Source organism: Necator americanus, chromosome I, assembly GCF_031761385.1.
Source record: "Necator americanus strain Aroian chromosome I, whole genome shotgun sequence".
In the NCBI taxonomy this organism is placed as follows: Eukaryota; Metazoa; Nematoda; class Chromadorea; order Rhabditida; family Ancylostomatidae; genus Necator; species Necator americanus.
This window is the reverse complement of record NC_087371.1, coordinates 33,199,491-33,226,252: the sequence shown is the minus strand read 5'-3', so window position 1 is coordinate 33,226,252 and position 26,762 is coordinate 33,199,491. Positions and strand designations below refer to the sequence as shown.

At 50.8% G+C, this 26,762-nt stretch overlaps 17 protein-coding genes across 18 annotated transcripts; 15 read left to right on the top strand and 2 right to left on the bottom strand.

Annotated features, from left to right (window-relative positions):
- Positions 1-244: 244 nt before the first annotated feature.
- RB195_007622 (uncharacterized protein) lies at positions 245-622 on the bottom strand (the record flags this gene model as incomplete). The annotated part of the gene is made up of 1 exon (XM_064181349.1): positions 245-622. The coding sequence occupies one exon, from the start codon at positions 620-622 to the stop codon at positions 245-247; it is 378 nt and encodes a 125-aa protein (XP_064038144.1).
- A 601-nt stretch (positions 623-1,223) lies between these two features.
- On the top strand, positions 1,224-3,451 carry RB195_007620 (uncharacterized protein; the record flags this gene model as incomplete). 2 transcript variants are annotated; one of them, XM_064181345.1, is made up of 2 exons in its annotated part: positions 1,224-1,773; positions 2,490-3,451. In XM_064181345.1, 2 exons carry the CDS (start codon positions 1,224-1,226, stop codon positions 3,449-3,451), a joined length of 1,512 nt encoding a protein of 503 aa, XP_064038141.1. The 2 variants fall into 2 exon arrangements, with proteins under 2 accessions (XP_064038141.1, XP_064038143.1); XM_064181344.1 differs by lacking the exon at positions 2,490-3,451 and having other exon boundaries at positions 1,224-1,811.
- Positions 1,845-2,222, bottom strand: RB195_007621 (uncharacterized protein; the record flags this gene model as incomplete). Its single annotated transcript, XM_064181348.1, has 1 exon — positions 1,845-2,222. One exon carries the CDS (start codon positions 2,220-2,222, stop codon positions 1,845-1,847), a length of 378 nt encoding a protein of 125 aa, XP_064038142.1.
- Positions 3,452-6,303: 2,852 nt separating the features above from the next.
- Positions 6,304-6,684, top strand: RB195_007619 (uncharacterized protein; the record flags this gene model as incomplete). Its single annotated transcript, XM_064181343.1, has 1 exon — positions 6,304-6,684. The coding sequence occupies one exon, from the start codon at positions 6,304-6,306 to the stop codon at positions 6,682-6,684; it is 381 nt and encodes a 126-aa protein (XP_064038140.1).
- Positions 6,685-8,149: 1,465 nt separating this feature from the next.
- On the top strand, positions 8,150-8,959 carry RB195_007618 (uncharacterized protein; the record flags this gene model as incomplete). The annotated part of the gene is made up of 1 exon (XM_064181342.1): positions 8,150-8,959. The coding sequence occupies one exon, from the start codon at positions 8,150-8,152 to the stop codon at positions 8,957-8,959; it is 810 nt and encodes a 269-aa protein (XP_064038139.1).
- On the top strand, positions 8,796-9,173 carry RB195_007617 (uncharacterized protein; the record flags this gene model as incomplete). Its single annotated transcript, XM_064181341.1, has 1 exon — positions 8,796-9,173. The coding sequence occupies one exon, from the start codon at positions 8,796-8,798 to the stop codon at positions 9,171-9,173; it is 378 nt and encodes a 125-aa protein (XP_064038138.1).
- Positions 9,174-11,360: 2,187 nt separating this feature from the next.
- RB195_007616 (uncharacterized protein) lies at positions 11,361-11,738 on the top strand (the record flags this gene model as incomplete). Its single annotated transcript, XM_064181340.1, has 1 exon — positions 11,361-11,738. The coding sequence occupies one exon, from the start codon at positions 11,361-11,363 to the stop codon at positions 11,736-11,738; it is 378 nt and encodes a 125-aa protein (XP_064038137.1).
- Positions 11,739-12,830: 1,092 nt separating this feature from the next.
- RB195_007615 (uncharacterized protein) lies at positions 12,831-13,214 on the top strand (the record flags this gene model as incomplete). Its single annotated transcript, XM_064181339.1, has 1 exon — positions 12,831-13,214. The coding sequence occupies one exon, from the start codon at positions 12,831-12,833 to the stop codon at positions 13,212-13,214; it is 384 nt and encodes a 127-aa protein (XP_064038136.1).
- Positions 13,215-14,887: 1,673 nt separating this feature from the next.
- RB195_007614 (uncharacterized protein) lies at positions 14,888-15,325 on the top strand (the record flags this gene model as incomplete). Its single annotated transcript, XM_064181338.1, has 1 exon — positions 14,888-15,325. The coding sequence occupies one exon, from the start codon at positions 14,888-14,890 to the stop codon at positions 15,323-15,325; it is 438 nt and encodes a 145-aa protein (XP_064038135.1).
- A 576-nt stretch (positions 15,326-15,901) lies between these two features.
- On the top strand, positions 15,902-16,279 carry RB195_007613 (uncharacterized protein; the record flags this gene model as incomplete). Its single annotated transcript, XM_064181337.1, has 1 exon — positions 15,902-16,279. The coding sequence occupies one exon, from the start codon at positions 15,902-15,904 to the stop codon at positions 16,277-16,279; it is 378 nt and encodes a 125-aa protein (XP_064038134.1).
- Positions 16,280-16,689: 410 nt separating this feature from the next.
- RB195_007612 (uncharacterized protein) lies at positions 16,690-17,076 on the top strand (the record flags this gene model as incomplete). The annotated part of the gene is made up of 1 exon (XM_064181336.1): positions 16,690-17,076. The coding sequence occupies one exon, from the start codon at positions 16,690-16,692 to the stop codon at positions 17,074-17,076; it is 387 nt and encodes a 128-aa protein (XP_064038133.1).
- A 954-nt stretch (positions 17,077-18,030) lies between these two features.
- RB195_007611 (uncharacterized protein) lies at positions 18,031-18,840 on the top strand (the record flags this gene model as incomplete). The annotated part of the gene is made up of 1 exon (XM_064181335.1): positions 18,031-18,840. One exon carries the CDS (start codon positions 18,031-18,033, stop codon positions 18,838-18,840), a length of 810 nt encoding a protein of 269 aa, XP_064038132.1.
- On the top strand, positions 18,677-19,054 carry RB195_007610 (uncharacterized protein; the record flags this gene model as incomplete). Its single annotated transcript, XM_064181333.1, has 1 exon — positions 18,677-19,054. One exon carries the CDS (start codon positions 18,677-18,679, stop codon positions 19,052-19,054), a length of 378 nt encoding a protein of 125 aa, XP_064038131.1.
- RB195_007609 (uncharacterized protein) lies at positions 18,952-19,434 on the top strand (the record flags this gene model as incomplete). The annotated part of the gene is made up of 1 exon (XM_064181332.1): positions 18,952-19,434. One exon carries the CDS (start codon positions 18,952-18,954, stop codon positions 19,432-19,434), a length of 483 nt encoding a protein of 160 aa, XP_064038130.1.
- RB195_007608 (uncharacterized protein) lies at positions 19,271-19,648 on the top strand (the record flags this gene model as incomplete). Its single annotated transcript, XM_064181331.1, has 1 exon — positions 19,271-19,648. One exon carries the CDS (start codon positions 19,271-19,273, stop codon positions 19,646-19,648), a length of 378 nt encoding a protein of 125 aa, XP_064038129.1.
- On the top strand, positions 19,546-19,860 carry RB195_007607 (uncharacterized protein; the record flags this gene model as incomplete). Its single annotated transcript, XM_064181330.1, has 1 exon — positions 19,546-19,860. The coding sequence occupies one exon, from the start codon at positions 19,546-19,548 to the stop codon at positions 19,858-19,860; it is 315 nt and encodes a 104-aa protein (XP_064038128.1).
- Positions 19,861-22,114: 2,254 nt separating this feature from the next.
- On the top strand, positions 22,115-26,599 carry RB195_007606 (uncharacterized protein; the record flags this gene model as incomplete). The annotated part of the gene is made up of 8 exons (XM_064181329.1): positions 22,115-22,152; positions 22,218-22,347; positions 24,177-24,281; positions 24,349-24,485; positions 25,239-25,368; positions 25,910-26,032; positions 26,111-26,183; positions 26,388-26,599. 8 exons carry the CDS (start codon positions 22,115-22,117, stop codon positions 26,597-26,599), a joined length of 948 nt encoding a protein of 315 aa, XP_064038127.1.
- Positions 26,600-26,762: the final 163 nt, after the last annotated feature.

Below are 26,762 nucleotides of genomic sequence, written 5' to 3'. Positions count from 1 at the left end.
GCTCCGTAGGCAGACGCGTTATCCATTGCGCCACGCGGCCCAATGTAAGAACATTGAATATGCTTGCTTAACTAGTACATGTCATGGCACACCAGCGGAGATTGGCAGACCAAAAGGCGTGGAGCGAAAAGTTCTCGACCACGGCAGGATTCGAACCTGCAATCTTCTGCTCCGTAGGCAGACGCGTTATCCATTGCGCCACGCGGCCTACTGTGAGATGGATATCGTGGCACTCCAACGGTGATTAGCAGACCAAAAGGCGAGGAGCGAAAAGTTCTCGACCACGGCAGGATTCGAACCTGCAATCTTCTGCTCCGTAGGCAGACGCGTTATCCATTGCGCCACGCGGCCTACTGTGGATGGATATCATGGCACACCAACGGAGATTGGCAGACCAAAAGGCGTGGAGCGAAAAGTTCTCGACCACGGCAGGATTCGAACCTGCAATCTTCTGCTCCGTAGGCAGACGCGTTATCCATTGCGCCACGCGGCCTACTGTGGATGGATATCGTGGCACACCAACGGAGATTCGCAGACGAAAAAGGCGAGGAGCGAAAAGTTCTCGACCACGGCAGGATTCGAACCTGCAATCTTCTGCTCCGTAGGCAGACGCGTTATCCATTGCGCCACGCGGCCTACTGTGGATGGATATCGTGGCACTCCAACGGTGATTAGCAGACGAAAAGGCGAGGAGCGAAAAGTTCTCGACCACGGCAGGATTCGAACCTGCAATCTTCTGCTCCGTAGGCAGACGCGTTATCCATTGCGCCACGCGGCCTACTGTGAGAAATTGGATATCGTGGCACTCCAACGGTGATTAGCAGACGAAAAAGGCGAGGAGCGAAAAAGTTCTCGACCACGGCAGGATTCGAACCTGCAATCTTCTGCTCCGTAGGCAGACGCGTTATCCATTGCGCCACGCGGCCCACTGTAAGAACATTGGATATCGTGGCACACCAGCGGAGATTGGCAGACCAAAAGGCGTGGAGCGAAAAGTTCTCGACCACGGCAGGATTCGAACCTGCAATCTTCTGCTCCGTAGGCAGACGCGTTATCCATTGCGCCACGCGGCCTACTGTGGATGGATATCGTGGCACTCCAACGGTGATTAGCAGACCAAAAGGCGTGGAGCGAAAAGTTCTCGACCACGGCAGGATTCGAACCTGCAATCTTCTGCTCCGTAGGCAGACGCGTTATCCATTGCGCCACGCGGCCTACTGTGGATGGATATCGTGGCACACCAGCGGAGATTGGCAGACCAAAAGGCGTGGAGCGAAAAGTTCTCGACCACGGCAGGATTCGAACCTGCAATCTTCTGCTCCGTAGGCAGACGCGTTATCCATTGCGCCACGCGGCCTACTGTGGATGGACATCATGGCACACCAGCGGAGATTGGCAGACCAAAAGGCGGGAGCGAAAAGTTCTCGACCACGGCAGGATTCGAACCTGCAATCTTCTGCTCCGTAGGCAGACGCGTTATCCATTGCGCCACGCGGCCTACTGTGGATGGATATCGTGGCACTCCAACGGTGATTGGCAGACGAAAAGGCGAGGAGCGAAAAGTTCTCGACCACGGCAGGATTCGAACCTGCAATCTTCTGCTCCGTAGGCAGACGCGTTATCCATTGCGCCACGCGGCCCAATGTAAGAACATTGAATATGCTTGCTTAACTAGTACATGTCATGGCACACCAGCGGAGATTGGCAGACCAAAAGGCGTGGAGCGAAAAGTTCTCGACCACGGCAGGATTCGAACCTGCAATCTTCTGCTCCGTAGGCAGACGCGTTATCCATTGCGCCACGCGGCCTGACTGTGGATGGATATCGTGGCACTCCAACGGTGATTAGCAGACGAAAAGGCGAGGAGCGAAAAGTTCTCGACCACGGCAGGATTCGAACCTGCAATCTTCTGCTCCGTAGGCAGACGCGTTATCCATTGCGCCACGCGGCCTACTGTGGATGGACATCATGGCACTCCAACGGTGATTAACAGACCAAAAGGCGTGGAGCGAAAAGTTCTCGACCACGGCAGGATTCGAACCTGCAATCTTCTGCTCCGTAGGCAGACGCGTTATCCATTGCGCCACGCGGCCTGACTGTGGATGGATATCGTGGCACACCAGCGGTGATTGGCAGACCAAAAGGCGAGGAGCGAAAAGTTCTCGACCACGGCAGGATTCGAACCTGCAATCTTCTGCTCCGTAGGCAGACGCGTTATCCATTGCGCCACGCGGCCTACTGTGGATGGATATCGTGGCACTCCAACGGTGATTAGCAGACCAAAAGGCGTGGAGCGAAAAGTTCTCGACCACGGCAGGATTCGAACCTGCAATCTTCTGCTCCGTAGGCAGACGCGTTATCCATTGCGCCACGCGGCCTACTGTGGATGGATATCGTGGCACTCCAACGGTGATTAGCAGACCAAAAGGCGTGGAGCGAAAAGTTCTCGACCACGGCAGGATTCGAACCTGCAATCTTCTGCTCCGTAGGCAGACGCGTTATCCATTGCGCCACGCGGCCTACTGTGGATGGATATCGTGGCACTCCAACGGTGATTAGCAGACCAAAAGGCGTGGAGCGAAAAGTTCTCGACCACGGCAGGATTCGAACCTGCAATCTTCTGCTCCGTAGGCAGACGCGTTATCCATTGCGCCACGCGGCCCACTGTAAGAACATTGGATATACATGGCACACCAGCGGTGATTGGCAGACCAAAAAGGCGTGGAGCGAAAAGTTCTCGACCACGGCAGGATTCGAACCTGCAATCTTCTGCTCCGTAGGCAGACGCGTTATCCATTGCGCCACGCGGCCTACTGTGGATGGATATCGTGGCACTCCAACGGTGATTAGCAGACCAAAAGGCGAGGAGCGAAAAGTTCTCGACCACGGCAGGATTCGAACCTGCAATCTTCTGCTCCGTAGGCAGACGCGTTATCCATTGCGCCACGCGGCCTACTGTGGAATTGGATATCGTGGCACTCCAACGGTGATTAGCAGACCAAAAGGCGAGGAGCGAAAAGTTCTCGACCACGGCAGGATTCGAACCTGCAATCTTCTGCTCCGTAGGCAGACGCGTTATCCATTGCGCCACGCGGCCCAATGTAAGAACATTGAATATGCTTGCTTAACTGTACATGTCATGGCACACCAGCGGAGATTGGCAGACCAAAAGGCGTGGAGCGAAAAGTTCTCGACCACGGCAGGATTCGAACCTGCAATCTTCTGCTCCGTAGGCAGACGCGTTATCCATTGCGCCACGCGGCCTACTGTGGATGGATATCGTGGCACTCCAACGGTGATTAGCAGACCAAAAGGCGTGGAGCGAAAAGTTCTCGACCACGGCAGGATTCGAACCTGCAATCTTCTGCTCCGTAGGCAGACGCGTTATCCATTGCGCCACGCGGCCTACTGTAAGAACATTGGATATCTTAACGTGGCACTCCAACGGTGATTGGCAGACCAAAAGGCGTGGAGCGAAAAGTTCTCGACCACGGCAGGATTCGAACCTGCAATCTTCTGCTCCGTAGGCAGACGCGTTATCCATTGCGCCACCGGCCTACTGTGGCCCAATTAAAACATTAATATCTTCTTAACTATAATGTCATGGCACACCAGCGGTGATTTGCAGACCAAAAGGCGTGGAGCGAAAAGTTCTCGACCACGGCAGGATTCGAACCTGCAATCTTCTGCTCCGTAGGCAGACGCGTTATCCATTGCGCCACGCGGCCTAATGTAAGGACATATGGAGATATGCACGAAAAGGCGTGGAGCGAAAAGTTCTCGACCACGGCAGGATTCGAACCTGCAATCTTCTGCTCCGTAGGCAGACGCGTTATCCATTGCGCCACGCGGCCTACTGTGGATGGATATCGTGGCACACCAGCGGTGATTGGCAGACCAAAAGGCGTGGAGCGAAAAGTTCTCGACCACGGCAGGATTCGAACCTGCAATCTTCTGCTCCGTAGGCAGACGCGTTATCCATTGCGCCACGCGGCCTACTGTGGATGGATATCGTGGCACTCCAACGGTGATTAGCAGACCAAAAGGCGTGGAGCGAAAAGTTCTCGACCACGGCAGGATTCGAACCTGCAATCTTCTGCTCCGTAGGCAGACGCGTTATCCATTGCGCCACGCGGCCTACTGTGGATGGATATCCAAAAAGTAGGCACACCAGCGGTGATTGGCAGACCAAAAGGCGTGGAGCGAAAAGTTCTCGACCACGGCAGGATTCGAACCTGCAATCTTCTGCTCCGTAGGCAGACGCGTTATCCATTGCGCCACGCGGCCTACTGTGAGAAATTGGATATCGTGGCACACCAGCGGTGATTGGCAGACGAAAAGGCGAGGAGCGAAAAGTTCTCGACCACGGCAGGATTCGAACCTGCAATCTTCTGCTCCGTAGGCAGACGCGTTATCCATTGCGCCACGCGGCCTACTGTGGATGGATATCGTGGCACTCCAACGGTGATTAGCAGACCAAAAGGCGTGGAGCGAAAAGTTCTCGACCACGGCAGGATTCGAACCTGCAATCTTCTGCTCCGTAGGCAGACGCGTTATCCATTGCGCCACGCGGCCTACTGTGGATGGATATCGTGGCACTCCAACGGTGATTAGCAGACCAAAAGGCGTGGAGCGAAAAGTTCTCGACCACGGCAGGATTCGAACCTGCAATCTTCTGCTCCGTAGGCAGACGCGTTATCCATTGCGCCACGCGGCCAACTGTGGATGGATATCGTGGCACTCCAACGGTGATTAGCAGACCAAAAGGCGTGGAGCGAAAAGTTCTCGACCACGGCAGGATTCGAACCTGCAATCTTCTGCTCCGTAGGCAGACGCGTTATCCATTGCGCCACGCGGCCCAATGTAAGAACATTGAATATGCTTGCTTAACTAGTACATGTCATGGCACACCAGCGGTGATTGGCAGACCAAAAGGCGTGGAGCGAAAAGTTCTCGACCACGGCAGGATTCGAACCTGCAATCTTCTGCTCCGTAGGCAGACGCGTTATCCATTGCGCCACGCGGCCCAATGTAAGACAATGCTGGACTGGATATCGTGGCACTCCAACGGTGATTAGCAGACCAAAAGGCGTGGAGCGAAAAGTTCTCGACCACGGCAGGATTCGAACCTGCAATCTTCTGCTCCGTAGGCAGACGCGTTATCCATTGCGCCACGCGGCCTACTGTGAGAAATTGGATATTAAACATGGCACACCAGCGGTGATTGGCAGACGAAAAGGCGAGGAGCGAAAAGTTCTCGACCACGGCAGGATTCGAACCTGCAATCTTCTGCTCCGTAGGCAGACGCGTTATCCATTGCGCCACGCGGCCCAATGTAAGAACATTGAATATGCTTGCTTAACTAGTACATGTCATGGCACACCAGCGGAGATTGGCAGACCAAAAGGCGTGGAGCGAAAAGTTCTCGACCACGGCAGGATTCGAACCTGCAATCTTCTGCTCCGTAGGCAGACTCGTTATCCATTGCGCCACGCGGCCTGCTGTGGATGGATATCGTGGCACTCCAACGGTGATTAGCAGACGAAAAGGCGAGGAGCGAAAAGTTCTCGACCACGGCAGGATTCGAACCTGCAATCTTCTGCTCCGTAGGCAGACGCGTTATCCATTGCGCCACGCGGCCTACTGTGGATGGATATCGTGGCACTCCAACGGTGATTAGCAGACCAAAAGGCGTGGAGCGAAAAGTTCTCGACCACGGCAGGATTCGAACCTGCAATCTTCTGCTCCGTAGGCAGACGCGTTATCCATTGCGCCACGCGGCCCAATGTAAGAACATTGAATATGCTTGCTTAACTAGTACATGTCATGGCACACCAGCGGAGATTGGCAGACCAAAAGGCGTGGAGCGAAAAGTTCTCGACCACGGCAGGATTCGAACCTGCAATCTTCTGCTCCGTAGGCAGACGCGTTATCCATTGCGCCACGCGGCCCATATAAGAACATTGAATATGCTGGATTAACTATAGTACATGTCATGGCACACCAGCGGTGATTGGCAGACGAAAAGGCGAGGAGCGAAAAGTTCTCGACCACGGCAGGATTCGAACCTGCAATCTTCTGCTCCGTAGGCAGACGCGTTATCCATTGCGCCACGCGGCCTACTGTGAGAAATGGATATCGTGGCACCCAACGGTGATTAGCAGACCAAAAGGCGAGGAGCGAAAAGTTCTCGACCACGGCAGGATTCGAACCTGCAATCTTCTGCTCCGTAGGCAGACGCGTTATCCATTGCGCCACGCGGCCATAAGAACATTGAATATGCTGGCTTAACTAGTACATGTCATGGCACACCAGCGGAGATTGGCAGACCAAAAGGCGTGGAGCGAAAAGTTCTCGACCACGGCAGGATTCGAACCTGCAATCTTCTGCTCCGTAGGCAGACGCGTTATCCATTGCGCCACGCGGCCTACTGTGGATGGATATCGTGGCACTCCAACGGTGATTAGCAGACCAAAAGGCGTGGAGCGAAAAGTTCTCGACCACGGCAGGATTCGAACCTGCAATCTTCTGCTCCGTAGGCAGACGCGTTATCCATTGCGCCACGCGGCCTACTGTGGATGGAGCATATCATGGCACACCAGCGGTGATTGGCAGACCAAAAGGCGTGGAGCGAAAAGTTCTCGACCACGGCAGGATTCGAACCTGCAATCTTCTGCTCCGTAGGCAGACGCGTTATCCATTGCGCCACGCGGCCTGCTGTGGATGGATATCGTGGCACTCCAACGGTGATTAGCAGACGAAAAGGCGAGGAGCGAAAAGTTCTCGACCACGGCAGGATTCGAACCTGCAATCTTCTGCTCCGTAGGCAGACGCGTTATCCATTGCGCCACGCGGCCTACTGTGGATGGATATCGTGGCACTCCAACGGTGATTAGCAGACCAAAAGGCGTGGAGCGAAAAGTTCTCGACCACGGCAGGATTCGAACCTGCAATCTTCTGCTCCGTAGGCAGACGCGTTATCCATTGCGCCACGCGGCCTACTGTGGATGGATATCGTGGCACTCCAACGGTGATTAGCAGACCAAAAGGCGTGGAGCGAAAAGTTCTCGACCACGGCAGGATTCGAACCTGCAATCTTCTGCTCCGTAGGCAGACGCGTTATCCATTGCGCCACGCGGCCTACTGTGGATGGATATCGTGGCACTCCAACGGTGATTAGCAGACCAAAAGGCGTGGAGCGAAAAGTTCTCGACCACGGCAGGATTCGAACCTGCAATCTTCTGCTCCGTAGGCAGACGCGTTATCCATTGCGCCACGCGGCCTACTGTGAGAAATTGGATATCGTGGCACTCCAACGGTGATTAGCAGACCAAAAGGCGGGAGCGAAAATTACCAAGTATCATGTCATGCAACCAGCGGGATTGGCGACAAAAGGCGGGAGCGAAAAGTTCTCGACCACGGCAGGATTCGAACCTGCAATCTTCTGCTCCGTAGGCAGACGCGTTATCCATTGCGCCACGCGGCCCAATGTAAGAACATTGAATATGCTTGCTTAACTAGTACATGTCATGGCACACCAGCGGTGATTGGCAGACGAAAAGGCGAGGAGCGAAAAGTTCTCGACCACGGCAGGATTCGAACCTGCAATCTTCTGCTCCGTAGGCAGACGCGTTATCCATTGCGCCACGCGGCCCAATGTAAGAACATTGAATATGCTTGCTTAACTAGTACATGTCATGGCACACCAGCGGAGATTGGCAGACCAAAAGGCGTGGAGCGAAAAGTTCTCGACCACGGCAGGATTCGAACCTGCAATCTTCTGCTCCGTAGGCAGACTCGTTATCCATTGCGCCACGCGGCCTGCTGTGGATGGATATCGTGGCACTCCAACGGTGATTAGCAGACGAAAAGGCGAGGAGCGAAAAGTTCTCGACCACGGCAGGATTCGAACCTGCAATCTTCTGCTCCGTAGGCAGACGCGTTATCCATTGCGCCACGCGGCCTACTGTGGATGGATATCGTGGCACTCCAACGGTGATTAGCAGACCAAAAGGCGTGGAGCGAAAAGTTCTCGACCACGGCAGGATTCGAACCTGCAATCTTCTGCTCCGTAGGCAGACGCGTTATCCATTGCGCCACGCGGCCCAATGTAAGAACATTGAATATGCTTGCTTAACTAGTACATGTCATGGCACACCAGCGGAGATTGGCAGACCAAAAGGCGTGGAGCGAAAAGTTCTCGACCACGGCAGGATTCGAACCTGCAATCTTCTGCTCCGTAGGCAGACTCGTTATCCATTGCGCCACGCGGCCTGCTGTGGATGGATATCGTGGCACTCCAACGGTGATTAGCAGACGAAAAGGCGAGGAGCGAAAAGTTCTCGACCACGGCAGGATTCGAACCTGCAATCTTCTGCTCCGTAGGCAGACGCGTTATCCATTGCGCCACGCGGCCCAATGTAAGAACATTGAATATGCTTGCTTAACTAGTACATGTCATGGCACACCAGCGGAGATTGGCAGACCAAAAGGCGTGGAGCGAAAAGTTCTCGACCACGGCAGGATTCGAACCTGCAATCTTCTGCTCCGTAGGCAGACGCGTTATCCATTGCGCCACGCGGCCCAATGTAAGAACATTGAATATGCTTGCTTAACTAGTACATGTCATGGCACACCAGCGGTGATTGGCAGACGAAAAGGCGAGGAGCGAAAAGTTCTCGACCACGGCAGGATTCGAACCTGCAATCTTCTGCTCCGTAGGCAGACGCGTTATCTATTGCGCCACGCGGCCCAATGTAAGAACATTGAATATGCTTGCTTAACTAGTACATGTCATGGCACACCAGCGGAGATTGGCAGACCAAAAGGCGTGGAGCGAAAAGTTCTCGACCACGGCAGGATTCGAACCTGCAATCTTCTGCTCCGTAGGCAGACGCGTTATCCATTGCGCCACGCGGCCTACTGTGGATGGATATCGTGGCACTCCAACGGTGATTAGCAGACCAAAAGGCGTGGAGCGAAAAGTTCTCGACCACGGCAGGATTCGAACCTGCAATCTTCTGCTCCGTAGGCAGACGCGTTATCCATTGCGCCACGCGGCCTACTGTGGATGGACATCATGGCACACCAGCGGAGATTGGCAGACGAAAAGGCGAGGAGCGAAAAGTTCTCGACCACGGCAGGATTCGAACCTGCAATCTTCTGCTCCGTAGGCAGACGCGTTATCCATTGCGCCACGCGGCCTACTGTGGATGGATATCATGTGGCACACCAACGGTGATTGGCAGACGAAAAGGCGAGGAGCGAAAAGTTCTCGACCACGGCAGGATTCGAACCTGCAATCTTCTGCTCCGTAGGCAGACGCGTTATCCATTGCGCCACGCGGCCTACTGTGGATGGATATCGTGGCACTCCAACGGTGATTAGCAGACGAAAAGGCGTGGAGCGAAAAGTTCTCGACCACGGCAGGATTCGAACCTGCAATCTTCTGCTCCGTAGGCAGACGCGTTATCCATTGCGCCACGCGGCCTACTGTGGATGGATATCGTGGCACTCCAACGGTGATTAGCAGACCAAAAGGCGTGGAGCGAAAAGTTCTCGACCACGGCAGGATTCGAACCTGCAATCTTCTGCTCCGTAGGCAGACGCGTTATCCATTGCGCCACGCGGCCTACTGTGGATGGATATCGTGGCACTCCAACGGTGATTAGCAGACCAAAAGGCGTGGAGCGAAAAGTTCTCGACCACGGCAGGATTCGAACCTGCAATCTTCTGCTCCGTAGGCAGACGCGTTATCCATTGCGCCACGCGGCCTACTGTGGATGGATATCGTGGCACTCCAACGGTGATTAGCAGACCAAAAGGCGTGGAGCGAAAAGTTCTCGACCACGGCAGGATTCGAACCTGCAATCTTCTGCTCCGTAGGCAGACGCGTTATCCATTGCGCCACGCGGCCTACTGTGGATGGATATCGTGGCACTCCAACGGTGATTAGCAGACCAAAAGGCGTGGAGCGAAAAGTTCTCGACCACGGCAGGATTCGAACCTGCAATCTTCTGCTCCGTAGGCAGACGCGTTATCCATTGCGCCACGCGGCCTACTGTGGATGGATATCGTGGCACTCCAACGGTGATTAGCAGACCAAAAGGCGTGGAGCGAAAAGTTCTCGACCACGGCAGGATTCGAACCTGCAATCTTCTGCTCCGTAGGCAGACGCGTTATCCATTGCGCCACGCGGCCTACTGTGGATGGATATCGTGGCACTCCAACGGTGATTAGCAGACCAAAAGGCGTGGAGCGAAAAGTTCTCGACCACGGCAGGATTCGAACCTGCAATCTTCTGCTCCGTAGGCAGACGCGTTATCCATTGCGCCACGCGGCCCACTGTGAGAACTGAATATGCTTGCTTAACTAGAACGTGGCACACCAACGGTGATTAGCAGACCAAAAGGCGTGGAGCGAAAAGTTCTCGACCACGGCAGGATTCGAACCTGCAATCTTCTGCTCCGTAGGCAGACGCGTTATCCATTGCGCCACGCGGCCCAATGTAAGAACATTGAATATGCTTGCTTAACTAGTACATGTCATGGCACACCAGCGGAGATTGGCAGACGAAAAGGCGTGGAGCGAAAAGTTCTCGACCACGGCAGGATTCGAACCTGCAATCTTCTGCTCCGTAGGCAGACGCGTTATCCATTGCGCCACGCGGCCCAATGTAAGAACATTGAATATGCTTGCTTAACTAGTACATGTCGTGGCACACCAGCGGTGATTGGCAGACCAAAAGGCGTGGAGCGAAAAGTTCTCGACCACGGCAGGATTCGAACCTGCAATCTTCTGCTCCGTAGGCAGACGCGTTATCCATTGCGCCACGCGGCCTGCTGTGGATGGATATCGTGGCACTCCAACGGTGATTAGCAGACGAAAAGGCGAGGAGCGAAAAGTTCTCGACCACGGCAGGATTCGAACCTGCAATCTTCTGCTCCGTAGGCAGACGCGTTATCCATTGCGCCACGCGGCCCAATGTAAGAACATTGAATATGCTTGCTTAACTAGTACATGTCATGGCACACCAGCGGAGATTGGCAGACCAAAAGGCGTGGAGCGAAAAGTTCTCGACCACGGCAGGATTCGAACCTGCAATCTTCTGCTCCGTAGGCAGACGCGTTATCCATTGCGCCACGCGGCCCAATGTAAGAACATTGAATATGCTTGCTTAACTAGTACATGTCATGGCACACCAGCGGTGATTGGCAGACGAAAAGGCGAGGAGCGAAAAGTTCTCGACCACGGCAGGATTCGAACCTGCAATCTTCTGCTCCGTAGGCAGACGCGTTATCCATTGCGCCACGCGGCCCAATGTAAGAACATTGAATATGCTTGCTTAACTAGTACATGTCATGGCACACCAGCGGAGATTGGCAGACCAAAAGGCGTGGAGCGAAAAGTTCTCGACCACGGCAGGATTCGAACCTGCAATCTTCTGCTCCGTAGGCAGACGCGTTATCCATTGCGCCACGCGGCCTACTGTGGATGGATATCGTGGCACTCCAACGGTGATTAGCAGACCAAAAGGCGTGGAGCGAAAAGTTCTCGACCACGGCAGGATTCGAACCTGCAATCTTCTGCTCCGTAGGCAGACGCGTTATCCATTGCGCCACGCGGCCTACTGTGGATGGATATCGTGGCACACCAACGGTGATTCGCAGACCAAAAGGCGAGGAGCGAAAAGTTCTCGACCACGGCAGGATTCGAACCTGCAATCTTCTGCTCCGTAGGCAGACGCGTTATCCATTGCGCCACGCGGCCTACTGTGAGAACATTGGATATGCGTGTAAAGCACATGTCAGCACACCAGCGGAGATTGGCAGACGAAAAGGCGAGGAGCGAAAAGTTCTCGACCACGGCAGGATTCGAACCTGCAATCTTCTGCTCCGTAGGCAGACGCGTTATCCATTGCGCCACGCGGCCTACTGTGAGAACATTGGATATCGTGGCACTCCAACGGTGATTAGCAGACGAAAAGGCGAGGAGCGAAAAGTTCTCGACCACGGCAGGATTCGAACCTGCAATCTTCTGCTCCGTAGGCAGACGCGTTATCCATTGCGCCACGCGGCCTACTGTGGATGGATATCGTGGCACTCCAACGGTGATTAGCAGACCAAAAGGCGTGGAGCGAAAAGTTCTCGACCACGGCAGGATTCGAACCTGCAATCTTCTGCTCCGTAGGCAGACGCGTTATCCATTGCGCCACGCGGCCTACTGTGGATGGATATCGTGGCACTCCAACGGTGATTAGCAGACCAAAAGGCGTGGAGCGAAAAGTTCTCGACCACGGCAGGATTCGAACCTGCAATCTTCTGCTCCGTAGGCAGACGCGTTATCCATTGCGCCACGCGGCCAAAAAAAAATTCTGTGGATGGATATCGTGGCACACCAACGGTGATTAGCAGACCAAAAGGCGTGGAGCGAAAAGTTCTCGACCACGGCAGGATTCGAACCTGCAATCTTCTGCTCCGTAGGCAGACGCGTTATCCATTGCGCCACGCGGCCTACTGTGGATGGATATGTGGCACAACAGTGATTACAAAGGCGTGGAGCGAAAAGTTCTCGACCACGGCAGGATTCGAACCGCAATCTTCTGCTCCGTAGGCAGACGCGTTATCCATTGCGCCACGCGGCCTACTGTGGAAATGGATATCATGGCACACCAGCGGTGATTGGCAGACGAAAAGGCGAGGAGCGAAAAGTTCTCGACCACGGCAGGATTCGAACCTGCAATCTTCTGCTCCGTAGGCAGACGCGTTATCCATTGCGCCACGCGGCCCAATGTAAGAACATTGAATATGCTTGCTTAACTAGTACATGTCATGGCACACCAGCGGAGATTGGCAGACCAAAAGGCGTGGAGCGAAAAGTTCTCGACCACGGCAGGATTCGAACCTGCAATCTTCTGCTCCGTAGGCAGACGCGTTATCCATTGCGCCACGCGGCCTGCTGTGGATGGATATCGTGGCACTCCAACGGTGATTAGCAGACGAAAAGGCGAGGAGCGAAAAGTTCTCGACCACGGCAGGATTCGAACCTGCAATCTTCTGCTCCGTAGGCAGACGCGTTATCCATTGCGCCACGCGAAAGCCTTAACTAGTGGATGGATATCATGGCACACCAGCGGTGATTGGCAGACCAAAAGGCGTGGAGCGAAAAGTTCTCGACCACGGCAGGATTCGAACCTGCAATCTTCTGCTCCGTAGGCAGACGCGTTATCCATTGCGCCACGCGGCCCAATGTGGATGGACATCGTGGCACTCCAACGGTGATTGGCAGACAAAAGGCGGGAGCGAAAAGTTCTCGACCACGGCAGGATTCGAACCTGCAATCTTCTGCTCCGTAGGCAGACGCGTTATCCATTGCGCCACGCGGCAATGCATTGAATATTTTATTATTCCCCAGCGGAGATTGGCAGACCAAAAGGCGTGGAGCGAAAAGTTCTCGACCACGGCAGGATTCGAACCTGCAATCTTCTGCTCCGTAGGCAGACGCGTTATCCATTGCGCCACGCGGCCTACTGTGGATGGATATCGTGGCACTCCAACGGTGATTAGCAGACGAAAAGGCGAGGAGCGAAAAGTTCTCGACCACGGCAGGATTCGAACCTGCAATCTTCTGCTCCGTAGGCAGACGCGTTATCCATTGCGCCACGCGGCCTACTGTGGATGGATATCGTGGCACTCCAACGGTGATTAGCAGACCAAAAGGCGTGGAGCGAAAAGTTCTCGACCACGGCAGGATTCGAACCTGCAATCTTCTGCTCCGTAGGCAGACGCGTTATCCATTGCGCCACGCGGCCCAATGTAAGAACATTGGATATGCTTGCTTAACTAGTACATGTCATGGCACACCAGCGGTGATTGGCAGACCAAAAGGCGTGGAGCGAAAAGTTCTCGACCACGGCAGGATTCGAACCTGCAATCTTCTGCTCCGTAGGCAGACGCGTTATCCATTGCGCCACGCGGCCCAATGTAAGAACATTGAATATGCTTGCTTAACTAGTACATGTCATGGCACACCAGCGGTGATTGGCAGACGAAAAGGCGAGGAGCGAAAAGTTCTCGACCACGGCAGGATTCGAACCTGCAATCTTCTGCTCCGTAGGCAGACGCGTTATCCATTGCGCCACGCGGCCTACTGTGAGAACATTGGATATTTTCGTGGCACACCAGCGGTGATTGGCAGACCAAAAGGCGTGGAGCGAAAAGTTCTCGACCACGGCAGGATTCGAACCTGCAATCTTCTGCTCCGTAGGCAGACGCGTTATCCATTGCGCCACGCGGCCTACTGTGGATGGATATCGTGGCACTCCAACGGTGATTAGCAGACCAAAAGGCGTGGAGCGAAAAGTTCTCGACCACGGCAGGATTCGAACCTGCAATCTTCTGCTCCGTAGGCAGACGCGTTATCCATTGCGCCACGCGGCCTACTGTGGATGGATATCGTGGCACTCCAACGGTGATTAGCAGACCAAAAGGCGTGGAGCGAAAAGTTCTCGACCACGGCAGGATTCGAACCTGCAATCTTCTGCTCCGTAGGCAGACGCGTTATCCATTGCGCCACGCGGCCTACTGTGGATGGATATCGTGGCACTCCAACGGTGATTAGCAGACGAAAAGGCGAGGAGCGAAAAGTTCTCGACCACGGCAGGATTCGAACCTGCAATCTTCTGCTCCGTAGGCAGACGCGTTATCCATTGCGCCACGCGGCCTACTGTGGATGGACATTTCTTAACTAGTACATGTGGCACACCAGCGGAGATTGGCAGACGAAAAGGCGAGGAGCGAAAAGTTCTCGACCACGGCAGGATTCGAACCTGCAATCTTCTGCTCCGTAGGCAGACGCGTTATCCATTGCGCCACGCGGCCTACTGTGGATGGATATCGTGGCACTAACAACGGTGATTAGCAGACGAAAAGGCGAGGAGCGAAAAGTTCTCGACCACGGCAGGATTCGAACCTGCAATCTTCTGCTCCGTAGGCAGACGCGTTATCCATTGCGCCACGCGGCCTACTGTGGATGGACATCATGGGCACACCAGAAAAGGAGCGAAAAGTTCTCGACCACGGCAGGATTCGAACCTGCAATCTTCTGCTCCGTAGGCAGACGCGTTATCCATTGCGCCACGCGGCCTGCTGTGGATGGATATCGTGGCACTCCAACGGTGATTAGCAGACGAAAAGGCGAGGAGCGAAAAGTTCTCGACCACGGCAGGATTCGAACCTGCAATCTTCTGCTCCGTAGGCAGACGCGTTATCCATTGCGCCACGCGGCCTACTGTGGATGGATATCGTGGCACTCCAACGGTGATTAGCAGACCAAAAGGCGTGGAGCGAAAAGTTCTCGACCACGGCAGGATTCGAACCTGCAATCTTCTGCTCCGTAGGCAGACGCGTTATCCATTGCGCCACGCGGCCTACTGTGGATGGATATCGTGGCACTCCAACGGTGATTAGCAGACCAAAAGGCGTGGAGCGAAAAGTTCTCGACCACGGCAGGATTCGAACCTGCAATCTTCTGCTCCGTAGGCAGACGCGTTATCCATTGCGCCACGCGGCCTACTGTGGATGGATATCGTGGCACTCCAACGGTGATTAGCAGACCAAAAGGCGTGGAGCGAAAAGTTCTCGACCACGGCAGGATTCGAACCTGCAATCTTCTGCTCCGTAGGCAGACGCGTTATCCATTGCGCCACGCGGCCTACTGTGGAACATTGGATATCGTGGCACTCCAACGGTGATTAGCAGACGAAAAGGCGAGGAGCGAAAAGTTCTCGACCACGGCAGGATTCGAACCTGCAATCTTCTGCTCCGTAGGCAGACGCGTTATCCATTGCGCCACGCGGCCCAATGTAAGAACATTGAATATGCTTGCTTAACTAGTACATGTCATGGCACACCAGCGGAGATTGGCAGACCAAAAGGCGTGGAGCGAAAAGTTCTCGACCACGGCAGGATTCGAACCTGCAATCTTCTGCTCCGTAGGCAGACTCGTTATCCATTGCGCCACGCGGCCTGCTGTGGATGGATATCGTGGCACTCCAACGGTGATTAGCAGACGAAAAGGCGAGGAGCGAAAAGTTCTCGACCACGGCAGGATTCGAACCTGCAATCTTCTGCTCCGTAGGCAGACGCGTTATCCATTGCGCCACGCGGCCTACTGTGGATGGATATCATGGCACACCAGCGGTGATTGGCAGACGAAAAGGCGAGGAGCGAAAAGTTCTCGACCACGGCAGGATTCGAACCTGCAATCTTCTGCTCCGTAGGCAGACGCGTTATCCATTGCGCCACGCGGCCCAATGTAAGAACATTGAATATGCTTGCTTAACTAGTACATGTCATGGCACACCAGCGGAGATTGGCAGACCAAAAGGCGTGGAGCGAAAAGTTCTCGACCACGGCAGGATTCGAACCTGCAATCTTCTGCTCCGTAGGCAGACGCGTTATCCATTGCGCCACGCGGCCCAATGTAAGAACATTGAATATGCTTGCTTAACTAGTACATGTCATGGCACACCAGCGGTGATTGGCAGACGAAAAGGCGAGGAGCGAAAAGTTCTCGACCACGGCAGGATTCGAACCTGCAATCTTCTGCTCCGTAGGCAGACGCGTTATCCATTGCGCCACGCGGCCCAATGTAAGAACATTGAATATGCTTGCTTAACTAGTACATGTCATGGCACACCAGCGGAGATTGGCAGACCAAAAGGCGTGGAGCGAAAAGTTCTCGACCACGGCAGGATTCGAACCTGCAATCTTCTGCTCCGTAGGCAGACGCGTTATCCATTGCGCCACGCGGCCTACTGTGGATGGATATCGTGGCACTCCAACGGTGATTAGAGGAGATTGCAGACGAAAAGGCGAGGAGCGAAAAGTTCTCGACCACGGCAGGATTCGAACCTGCAATCTTCTGCTCCGTAGGCAGACGCGTTATCCATTGCGCCACGCGGCCTACTGTGGATGGACATCATGGCACACCAGCGGAGATTGGCAGACGAAAAGGCGAGGAGCGAAAAGTTCTCGACCACGGCAGGATTCGAACCTGCAATCTTCTGCTCCGTAGGCAGACGCGTTATCCATTGCGCCACGCGGCCTGCTGTGGATGGATATCGTGGCACATCCAAACGGTGATTAGCAGACGAAAAGGCGAGGAGCGAAAAGTTCTCGACCACGGCAGGATTCGAACCTGCAATCTTCTGCTCCGTAGGCAGACGCGTTATCCATTGCGCCACGCGGCCTACTGTGGATGGATATCGTGGCACTCCAACGGTGATTAGCAGACCAAAAGGCGTGGAGCGAAAAGTTCTCGACCACGGCAGGATTCGAACCTGCAATCTTCTGCTCCGTAGGCAGACGCGTTATCCATTGCGCCACGCGGCCTACTGTGGATGGATATCGTGGCACTCCAACGGTGATTAGCAGACCAAAAGGCGTGGAGCGAAAAGTTCTCGACCACGGCAGGATTCGAACCTGCAATCTTCTGCTCCGTAGGCAGACGCGTTATCCATTGCGCCACGCGGCCCAATGTAAGAACATTGAATATGCTTGCTTAACTAGTACATGTCATGGCACACCAGCGGAGATTGGCAGACCAAAAGGCGTGGAGCGAAAAGTTCTCGACCACGGCAGGATTCGAACCTGCAATCTTCTGCTCCGTAGGCAGACTCGTTATCCATTGCGCCACGCGGCCTGCTGTGGATGGATATCGTGGCACTCCAACGGTGATTAGCAGACGAAAAGGCGAGGAGCGAAAAGTTCTCGACCACGGCAGGATTCGAACCTGCAATCTTCTGCTCCGTAGGCAGACGCGTTATCCATTGCGCCACGCGGCCTACTGTGGATGGATATCGTGGCACTCCAACGGTGATTAGCAGACCAAAAGGCGTGGAGCGAAAAGTTCTCGACCACGGCAGGATTCGAACCTGCAATCTTCTGCTCCGTAGGCAGACGCGTTATCCATTGCGCCACGCGGCCCAATGTAAGAACATTGAATATGCTTGCTTAACTAGTACATGTCATGGCACACCAGCGGAGATTGGCAGACCAAAAGGCGTGGAGCGAAAAGTTCTCGACCACGGCAGGATTCGAACCTGCAATCTTCTGCTCCGTAGGCAGACTCGTTATCCATTGCGCCACGCGGCCTGCTGTGGATGGATATCGTGGCACTCCAACGGTGATTAGCAGACGAAAAGGCGAGGAGCGAAAAGTTCTCGACCACGGCAGGATTCGAACCTGCAATCTTCTGCTCCGTAGGCAGACGCGTTATCCATTGCGCCACGCGGCCCAATGTAAGAACATTGAATATGCTTGCTTAACTAGTACATGTCATGGCACACCAGCGGAGATTGGCAGACCAAAAGGCGTGGAGCGAAAAGTTCTCGACCACGGCAGGATTCGAACCTGCAATCTTCTGCTCCGTAGGCAGACGCGTTATCCATTGCGCCACGCGGCCCAATGTAAGAACATTGAATATGCTTGCTTAACTAGTACATGTCATGGCACACCAGCGGTGATTGGCAGACGAAAAGGCGAGGAGCGAAAAGTTCTCGACCACGGCAGGATTCGAACCTGCAATCTTCTGCTCCGTAGGCAGACGCGTTATCCATTGCGCCACGCGGCCCAATGTAAGAACATTGAATATGCTTGCTTAACTAGTACATGTCATGGCACACCAGCGGAGATTGGCAGACCAAAAGGCGTGGAGCGAAAAGTTCTCGACCACGGCAGGATTCGAACCTGCAATCTTCTGCTCCGTAGGCAGACTCGTTATCCATTGCGCCACGCGGCCTGCTGTGGATGGATATCGTGGCACTCCAACGGTGATTAGCAGACGAAAAGGCGAGGAGCGAAAAGTTCTCGACCACGGCAGGATTCGAACCTGCAATCTTCTGCTCCGTAGGCAGACGCGTTATCCATTGCGCCACGCGGCCTACTGTGGATGGACATCATGGCACACCAGCGGAGATTGGCAGACGAAAAGGCGAGGAGCGAAAAGTTCTCGACCACGGCAGGATTCGAACCTGCAATCTTCTGCTCCGTAGGCAGACGCGTTATCCATTGCGCCACGCGGCCTACTGTGGATGGACATCATGGCACACCAGCGGAGATTGGCAGACGAAAAGGCGAGGAGCGAAAAGTTCTCGACCACGGCAGGATTCGAACCTGCAATCTTCTGCTCCGTAGGCAGACGCGTTATCCATTGCGCCACGCGGCCCAATGTAAGAACATTGAATATGCTTGCTTAACTAGTACATGTCATGGCACACCAGCGGAGATTGGCAGACCAAAAGGCGTGGAGCGAAAAGTTCTCGACCACGGCAGGATTCGAACCTGCAATCTTCTGCTCCGTAGGCAGACTCGTTATCCATTGCGCCACGCGGCCTGCTGTGCATGGATATCGTGGCACTCCAACGGTGATTAGCAGACGAAAAGGCGAGGAGCGAAAAGTTCTCGACCACGGCAGGATTCGAACCTTCAATCTTCTGCTCCGTAGGCAGACGCGTTATCCATTGCGCCACGCGGCCTACTGTGGATGGACATCATGGCACACCAGCGGAGATTGGCAGACGAAAAGGCGAGGAGCGAAAAGTTCTCGACCACGGCAGGATTCGAACCTGCAATCTTCTGCTCCGTAGGCAGACGCGTTATCCATTGCGCCACGCGGCCTACTGTGGATGGACATCATGGCACACCAGCGGAGATTGGCAGACGAAAAGGCGAGGAGCGAAAAGTTCTCGACCACGGCAGGATTCGAACCTGCAATCTTCTGCTCCGTAGGCAGACGCGTTATCCATTGCGCCACGCGGCCTACTGTGGATGGATATCGTGGCACTCCAACGGTGATTAGCAGACCAAAAGGCGTGGAGCGAAAAGTTCTCGACCACGGCAGGATTCGAACCTGCAATCTTCTGCTCCGTAGGCAGACGCGTTATCCATTGCGCCACGCGGCCTACTGTGGATGGATATCGTGGCACTCCAACGGTGATTAGCAGACCAAAAGGCGTGGAGCGAAAAGTTCTCGACCACGGCAGGATTCGAACCTGCAATCTTCTGCTCCGTAGGCAGACGCGTTATCCATTGCGCCACGCGGCCCAATGTAAGAACATTGAATATGCTTGCTTAACTAGTACATGTCATGGCACACCAGCGGTGATTGGCAGACGAAAAGGCGAGGAGCGAAAAGTTCTCGACCACGGCAGGATTCGAACCTGCAATCTTCTGCTCCGTAGGCAGACGCGTTATCCATTGCGCCACGCGGCCCAATGTAAGAACATTGAATATGCTTGCTTAACTAGTACATGTCATGGCACACCAGCGGAGATTGGCAGACGAAAAGGCGAGGAGCGAAAAGTTCTCGACCACGGCAGGATTCGAACCTGCAATCTTCTGCTCCGTAGGCAGACGCGTTATCCATTGCGCCACGCGGCCCAATGTAAGAACATTGAATATGCTTGCTTAACTAGTACATGTCATGGCACACCAGCGGTGATTGGCAGACGAAAAGGCGAGGAGCGAAAAGTTCTCGACCACGGCAGGATTCGAACCTGCAATCTTCTGCTCCGTAGGCAGACGCGTTATCCATTGCGCCACGCGGCCCAATGTAAGAACATTGAATATGCTTGCTTAACTAGTACATGTCATGGCACACCAGCGGAGATTGGCAGACCAAAAGGCGTGGAGCGAAAAGTTCTCGACCACGGCAGGATTCGAACCTGCAATCTTCTGCTCCGTAGGCAGACTCGTTATCCATTGCGCCACGCGGCCTGCTGTGGATGGATATCGTGGCACTCCAACGGTGATTAGCAGACGAAAAGGCGAGGAGCGAAAAGTTCTCGACCACGGCAGGATTCGAACCTGCAATCTTCTGCTCCGTAGGCAGACGCGTTATCCATTGCGCCACGCGGCCTACTGTGGATGGACATCATGGCACACCAGCGGAGATTGGCAGACGAAAAGGCGAGGAGCGAAAAGAAACGAACTTTTCACGGAGAAACGCGTCATCACCAGAAAATATGATTTATTCATCAATTATAATAGTGTATTTCGAAAACGCATATTCTGTTCGTTAATGTAAGCACGTGTAAGTGCCCCATAAGTCATCATTTTTGGTCTTGCTTTACTGACGCCTATTTGTAGGATTTGAGGACCATAACTCATCATTTTGAAGATTTATTTATGTCCTTCTTTCTATTTGTACATTAATATTATTTTGTCACTTCGATGAAAACTCCAAACTCTAGTTTTGTAGTTATAATTGACTTTAGATGTCTACACGGAATGTTACTTCAGCAAATGTTCGTTCCTTCACATCGTTGCCCAGGTTTTCTTTGCACCCTCTCAGCGGCGCATGTTCTCTCGTATCGGATCGCCCACATTTTCATCGTGCACTGTCCGGCCTCCTGCTATCTCAGCCAGCGGTCATTAGTGGTGTAGTTTATTCCCCGTAACATATAGACATTGATCGATCTGCAGCTTATTGACGCAAATTGTTGAAGAATTAGAACCACATTTATGTCGGTACCTTAAACCTACAAAATCCCGGCGGAAATTGTTTACATCACTTCGCGCACTATTTCGGTGCATTGTCAGGTTTTTTCCCTCGTTCACTCGACTGTTTTCTAGCAATTATTGATTAATACAGTGTGATACAAAAGAATTTGTTTTGTTTTTATCAGAGAGAAGGTTAATATGGAACTTTTTTCATGACTCTTAGGTTTTCGTGGTTTTAACCTTTTCAGTTCCTGGAATTTTTCCTTAGTAGTGATTAGTTTCTCATGAAGCAGAGAATACTACAAATTACCTCCAAGGATGTGTAGTTTTTTTTTTTCTTTTTTTCCTCCTAATATTCAAAAATCATAGAGTAAAATAAGGAGGAATTTATTTTCAAGTGTTTGACCCTGGTACAAAAACTGAGCAGAACTTTCGATTTAGCTCGGTTAAGGTGGACTTCGTAATCCTTTCTACTTGTCTTGCTGTGATTCTACTCGGATTCTTCTCCTGTTCATATATTTCATTTTATTCCAAAATTAATACTTCTACAATAAGTTGTACGCAGAAAATGGATATTATTGCCTAGAGAACTAGCTTCAACCACATTTTCAATGGCCGAATCAAGAGGGAAGGTCGCTATCATTGGAAGGTTCAAAGTCTTAAACTAAATATCTTGAACTTAAAGAAATCAATCAATCAAATTTATCATTCCAGCGGATTGATAGGATCAAGTTGGGCCACAATTTTCGTTAGTGCTGGCTATTCTATCTGCCTGTACGATATTTCCACAAACCAGTTAGAAATATCCAAACAGACAATCCTCCAGAATCTGCAGAAAATAAAGGTGAGATTTCGCGTCGGCGACCACTAATATCAGGAGAATTTCCCAAAATCTTGCCATGGGAGCATAATGAATAGAAATTCATTAAGAATTAGTAGGTTTTTATAAACAAATAATTAATAATAAAGTTTAAATAATTGTAAATAATAAATACTGCAACATCTAGAAAATTATGAAATTAGTAAATTATTTTTATAATTTTCTAAACGTTACAGTATTCAAATCTATTCACTTTTGACAAATTCTCACCAGTTTCTCGAGGGTCGAGTGGATACTTCCCAATCGGGTATATACAGTGTTACGCTATCAAGTTCTCCATCACAAAAACAACACTTCCGCATTCCTGAAACATAGAATTACTATTCATTCATGTTTTCTTCTTATGCCAACGAGGTTTAAAGGTATTACCCCACGAATCTGAGGTGGTACGGATTTCAGGTGGAGTATTCGTATACGGGATCGTAGATTAAGGAAAGGGGAGTGAGTCCGTCCATTTCTTCCCAATTGCCGTAAAAAGCGACCTGGAAGATACGGCTTCGAGCGTTTCGGCGTGCTACTTTCCACAACGAGTTCGATTGGAGCGCGCCAGCCGCGTGTGCGCGCTGCATCTTCCGGGCCGATTTTTCCCCAATAGCAAGGAATGGACGGAATCACCCACTTCTCCGTAATCTGCGATCCCTTATACGAATACTCTACCTGAAATCCGTACCACCTCAAATTCGTGGGATGATGCCTTTAAATGAAACTTTTTCATTGGCCTGACGTTTCGACAAGCTTCTCTTTATCAAAGACCTGAAAATGATTCGAGGTCTTCGATCCCATGCATATTCCATCAAACTCCTCCTCTCTCCTTGCCAAACCTAGGTATTGTTCTAAATATACCACGCAAGACTCTGCAATGGAAAACAAACTGACCAGTCTCACCGAATAGCTGGTCTGGTGAATCACCGCATTCTTAAAGATTGTCACCAAAGCGAATGAGATCTATGCACTGTGCGGTATCCTTACGTATTGATGTCTGGATAATGTTCACGAACTGCATGAGGGGCAATCTTATAGCTCACAGAGTGTTACGAACGACAAGAAGTCATTGGTAATAGATAAACACTTATTTCTGTCATTCATTCATTTCTGATTCCTGACGGAAATCCAGAATGCTTCCAATGCCTTCCTACCAGATATTTCTCTCTCGTGCGCTAATGTCGTACATTTTACTTCGTACTCATTTCAAGAAGAGATGACTTGGAGATTGTTAGTCATTCACTTTACTCGTTTACGGTGTTTACTGCAATAGCTGTGCAGTCCTTTCCAGAAACTCTCGCCGGCTAGTAATGACTTAATAAACATAAGAAACCTTGCCATAGAACAGAAGCACTCACGCAACTAATAATAAGGTGCTATTGCTTTAGCGATATGTTTGATTTTGGTCAGTTTAATTTTGAGCTAGACTACTGTTGTTTCAGCATTTAAAAAGTTATTAAAATCATTCCCTATTACTAAAAGTTGAAAATGTGGATTATTAATAATCGAGGTTACGTGAGAGAATAAAAATGAAAAAAGAATAAAATTGAATAAAACATATTTGTAATTTAAGTCACCTTAACTTTTACATTACAACCCCCTATCTATCGAAATCATCCAACAACTACAGTAAATCCGAGAAAGATAAGCCGCGAAGCATGACCAACACCGATATCCTAGCTATTCGTTTGTGATTCACCTGTAACAGAGTTTTTCAATGCGAAAATCCTTTTTTTTTCGGTGCTTATAGTGGAATTAAAAATTCCAGTCGTCTTTCTTCTCGTTTTTTTTTTTCATTATGGAGGTTCTAGAGCGAAGGACTTTCACGAGGTTCGACAACACTTGAGGATGCACCGTCTAGAATATCCACAACAATGAAACTGGATGAAGCGCTTGCTGACGCTATTTATGCACAGGTTTAATGCTAGTTAAATGGTTACCAGTTATGTTTAGCAGCGAAGTAACTATCAATCTATTTTGTAGGAATCAACTTGTGAAGATGTTGAATTCAAAAGGAAGATTTTCACAGAAATGGATAGATACGCATCGTCGGATATCGTCTTAGCGAGTAGCACATCTACCATTCCAGCTTCTATGTTTACAGAAGGACTTACGCACCGGTAACCGTGATTAGAACAGAATTGAAGACAAAATCAGATCTTTCAAAAATTTGTGGCATTTTTTTTCTCTTTTGATGGCAACATACCATGAAATTGAAGTTGTGATCTCTTCACGAATAGATAGTGTTAGAGATGTAGTTTATGAGTATGAGCGCAATCTCGCTCAGTTCCCCATAATTATTTAGAAGAATGACGCGCGAAACACTTTTTATCAAACCTAATAGCGAGCGCACGCATCGGAATCGAACGAACAATCGATCGGCGCTGGCGCGCCCGGCACGCCCTGCTCACGCAGACGTGTCACGTTGTTAGGTGTCTCGTAGGGGATCTATGTAGTCCGACATACGCTTTTCCCACATCGTTTTGCTGGATTATTAGACGGAATTGAGCAATTCAACTCCCTCTAATAATCCTACTGATAATTGTGGATTACATCCTAACTTTATCAATTCGTGGAAAGGTCGTCATTTAAGTAGCATGTTGTCTTTAACTGAGTTAAAATTCTCTTAATAAATTTGCACTAAGGTCGAGTATTACAAATAAGTTAACATCTTAGCAAGAATACAGTATCTGCTACAATGGCAAACAGTGTCAGAACTTTGAACCTCATATCACATTTCAAAACCAATTTGCTCGAAGTTCGAATGTAATTCTTCAATTGTCTCTGCTCTACATGTTTCCGGATGCTTTCTCATTGATATTTCCTTTCAGCTTGGTTTTTTTTTTATTTAATCAAAAAATGCACCCGTTCAGATCTCAATGCCTCGTTGCTCATCCCGTAAATCCACCACTCTATCTAACTTTAGTGGAAATGGTGCCGGCACCTTGGACTGACCAAAACATCATGTCAAAAGCTTGTGAAATGATGAAAAATATCGGGCAAGTAAGCAAGTTTTCTTACTAATTGAATAATTAATTAGTAAGAAAACTAAGTAATTTAAAAAAAAAACATCTACATCCGACAGTCAAACACAAGTATTGGAGTAACCTAAATCCATGTGGGCGGAGAAATCGCGAAGAGGACGTACAGAAAATAAAACAGTCGAATGACAATCTTTCTCGAATTCTATGCCTCTTTTCAATTGCAATTGCTTTTAAATTTAAATAATTAAAAGAAATTGTAATTAATTGTTCTTTCTTTATTTTTTTCTATGGGTATTTCGCCTTTTCTATTTCTAGCATAACAGCACATCAAAGTCCTATTCTACTTTACTTTGTCCTCAGATGTAGAAATACACTGCTACCTGAGCGCTGACTGATCTGCATCACTGGGGAACAGTTTTTGCAGAGTTATTTTTTATCAAAAAAAAAAAGAACTCGCCAACCACAATTATAGCATACAGCCTGGAATCAATAGGAAATATTTAATATTAGCAACTTTAATTATTTAATCCTAAAGAGTAACCTACGGTTCTTGTCTTCAGGAACCGGTCCGACTACATCACGAAGTCCTAGGTTTTGCTGTGAATCGTCTTCAATTTGCATTATTAGCAGAAGTATGGCGATTAGTTGGTGATGATGTGCTTTCACCTGAAGACGTTGACAAGGTAACACCAAAATTACACACTAAATTAAGAGGCACCACTTTCTCCACGAAATAAAAAAAAAAGCTGTATATTGTTTAGGTGATGAGTGCTGGCCTTGGACCACGCTATGCAATCCATGGACCATTGCAAACAATTCATCTTAACGCTAACGGTAACTTCTTTTATTATATATTAGAGCTCTTATATTTCATTTGAAAAAAGTACTGTTGCTTTCCGCCATAGACTTTTCTTGAAAACGCACTACAAATAGCCCGCCTATCCTATTCTTTGCGGGTACGTAATCCCTGCCTCGCTTTTCCATCACTCACAAACAATGGGAGGTCACATCCGTTTTTGTTATTGCTTTTTTTTTCAGGGATTCGCGACTATCTATCTCGATATGGTGATGGTGTTCGTCGCGTACTTGCCGATATGGGTCCTACACCCACATTTAAAGAATCTAAAATAGTAGAAAAACTGGAAACGTCACTAAACCAGAGTATGCCACTCGATCAATTGACTTCATTAAAAAGTGAACGCGAACGGAATCTAGCTCGAATTGCTAGTTTGAAGAAGAAAATGGAATGAATCGATCAACTCTGCCGTCTAACTAGTCGGACACATTTCTTGCAATTAATTTCAGAATTCTTCCCTGTCCTTTAGAAGTTTTGTCGATCAGAACGTACCTTGTCATTCCAATCTATTCACTTTATATGCATCGCACAAACTGTTCACTTACCAAATCCAAACC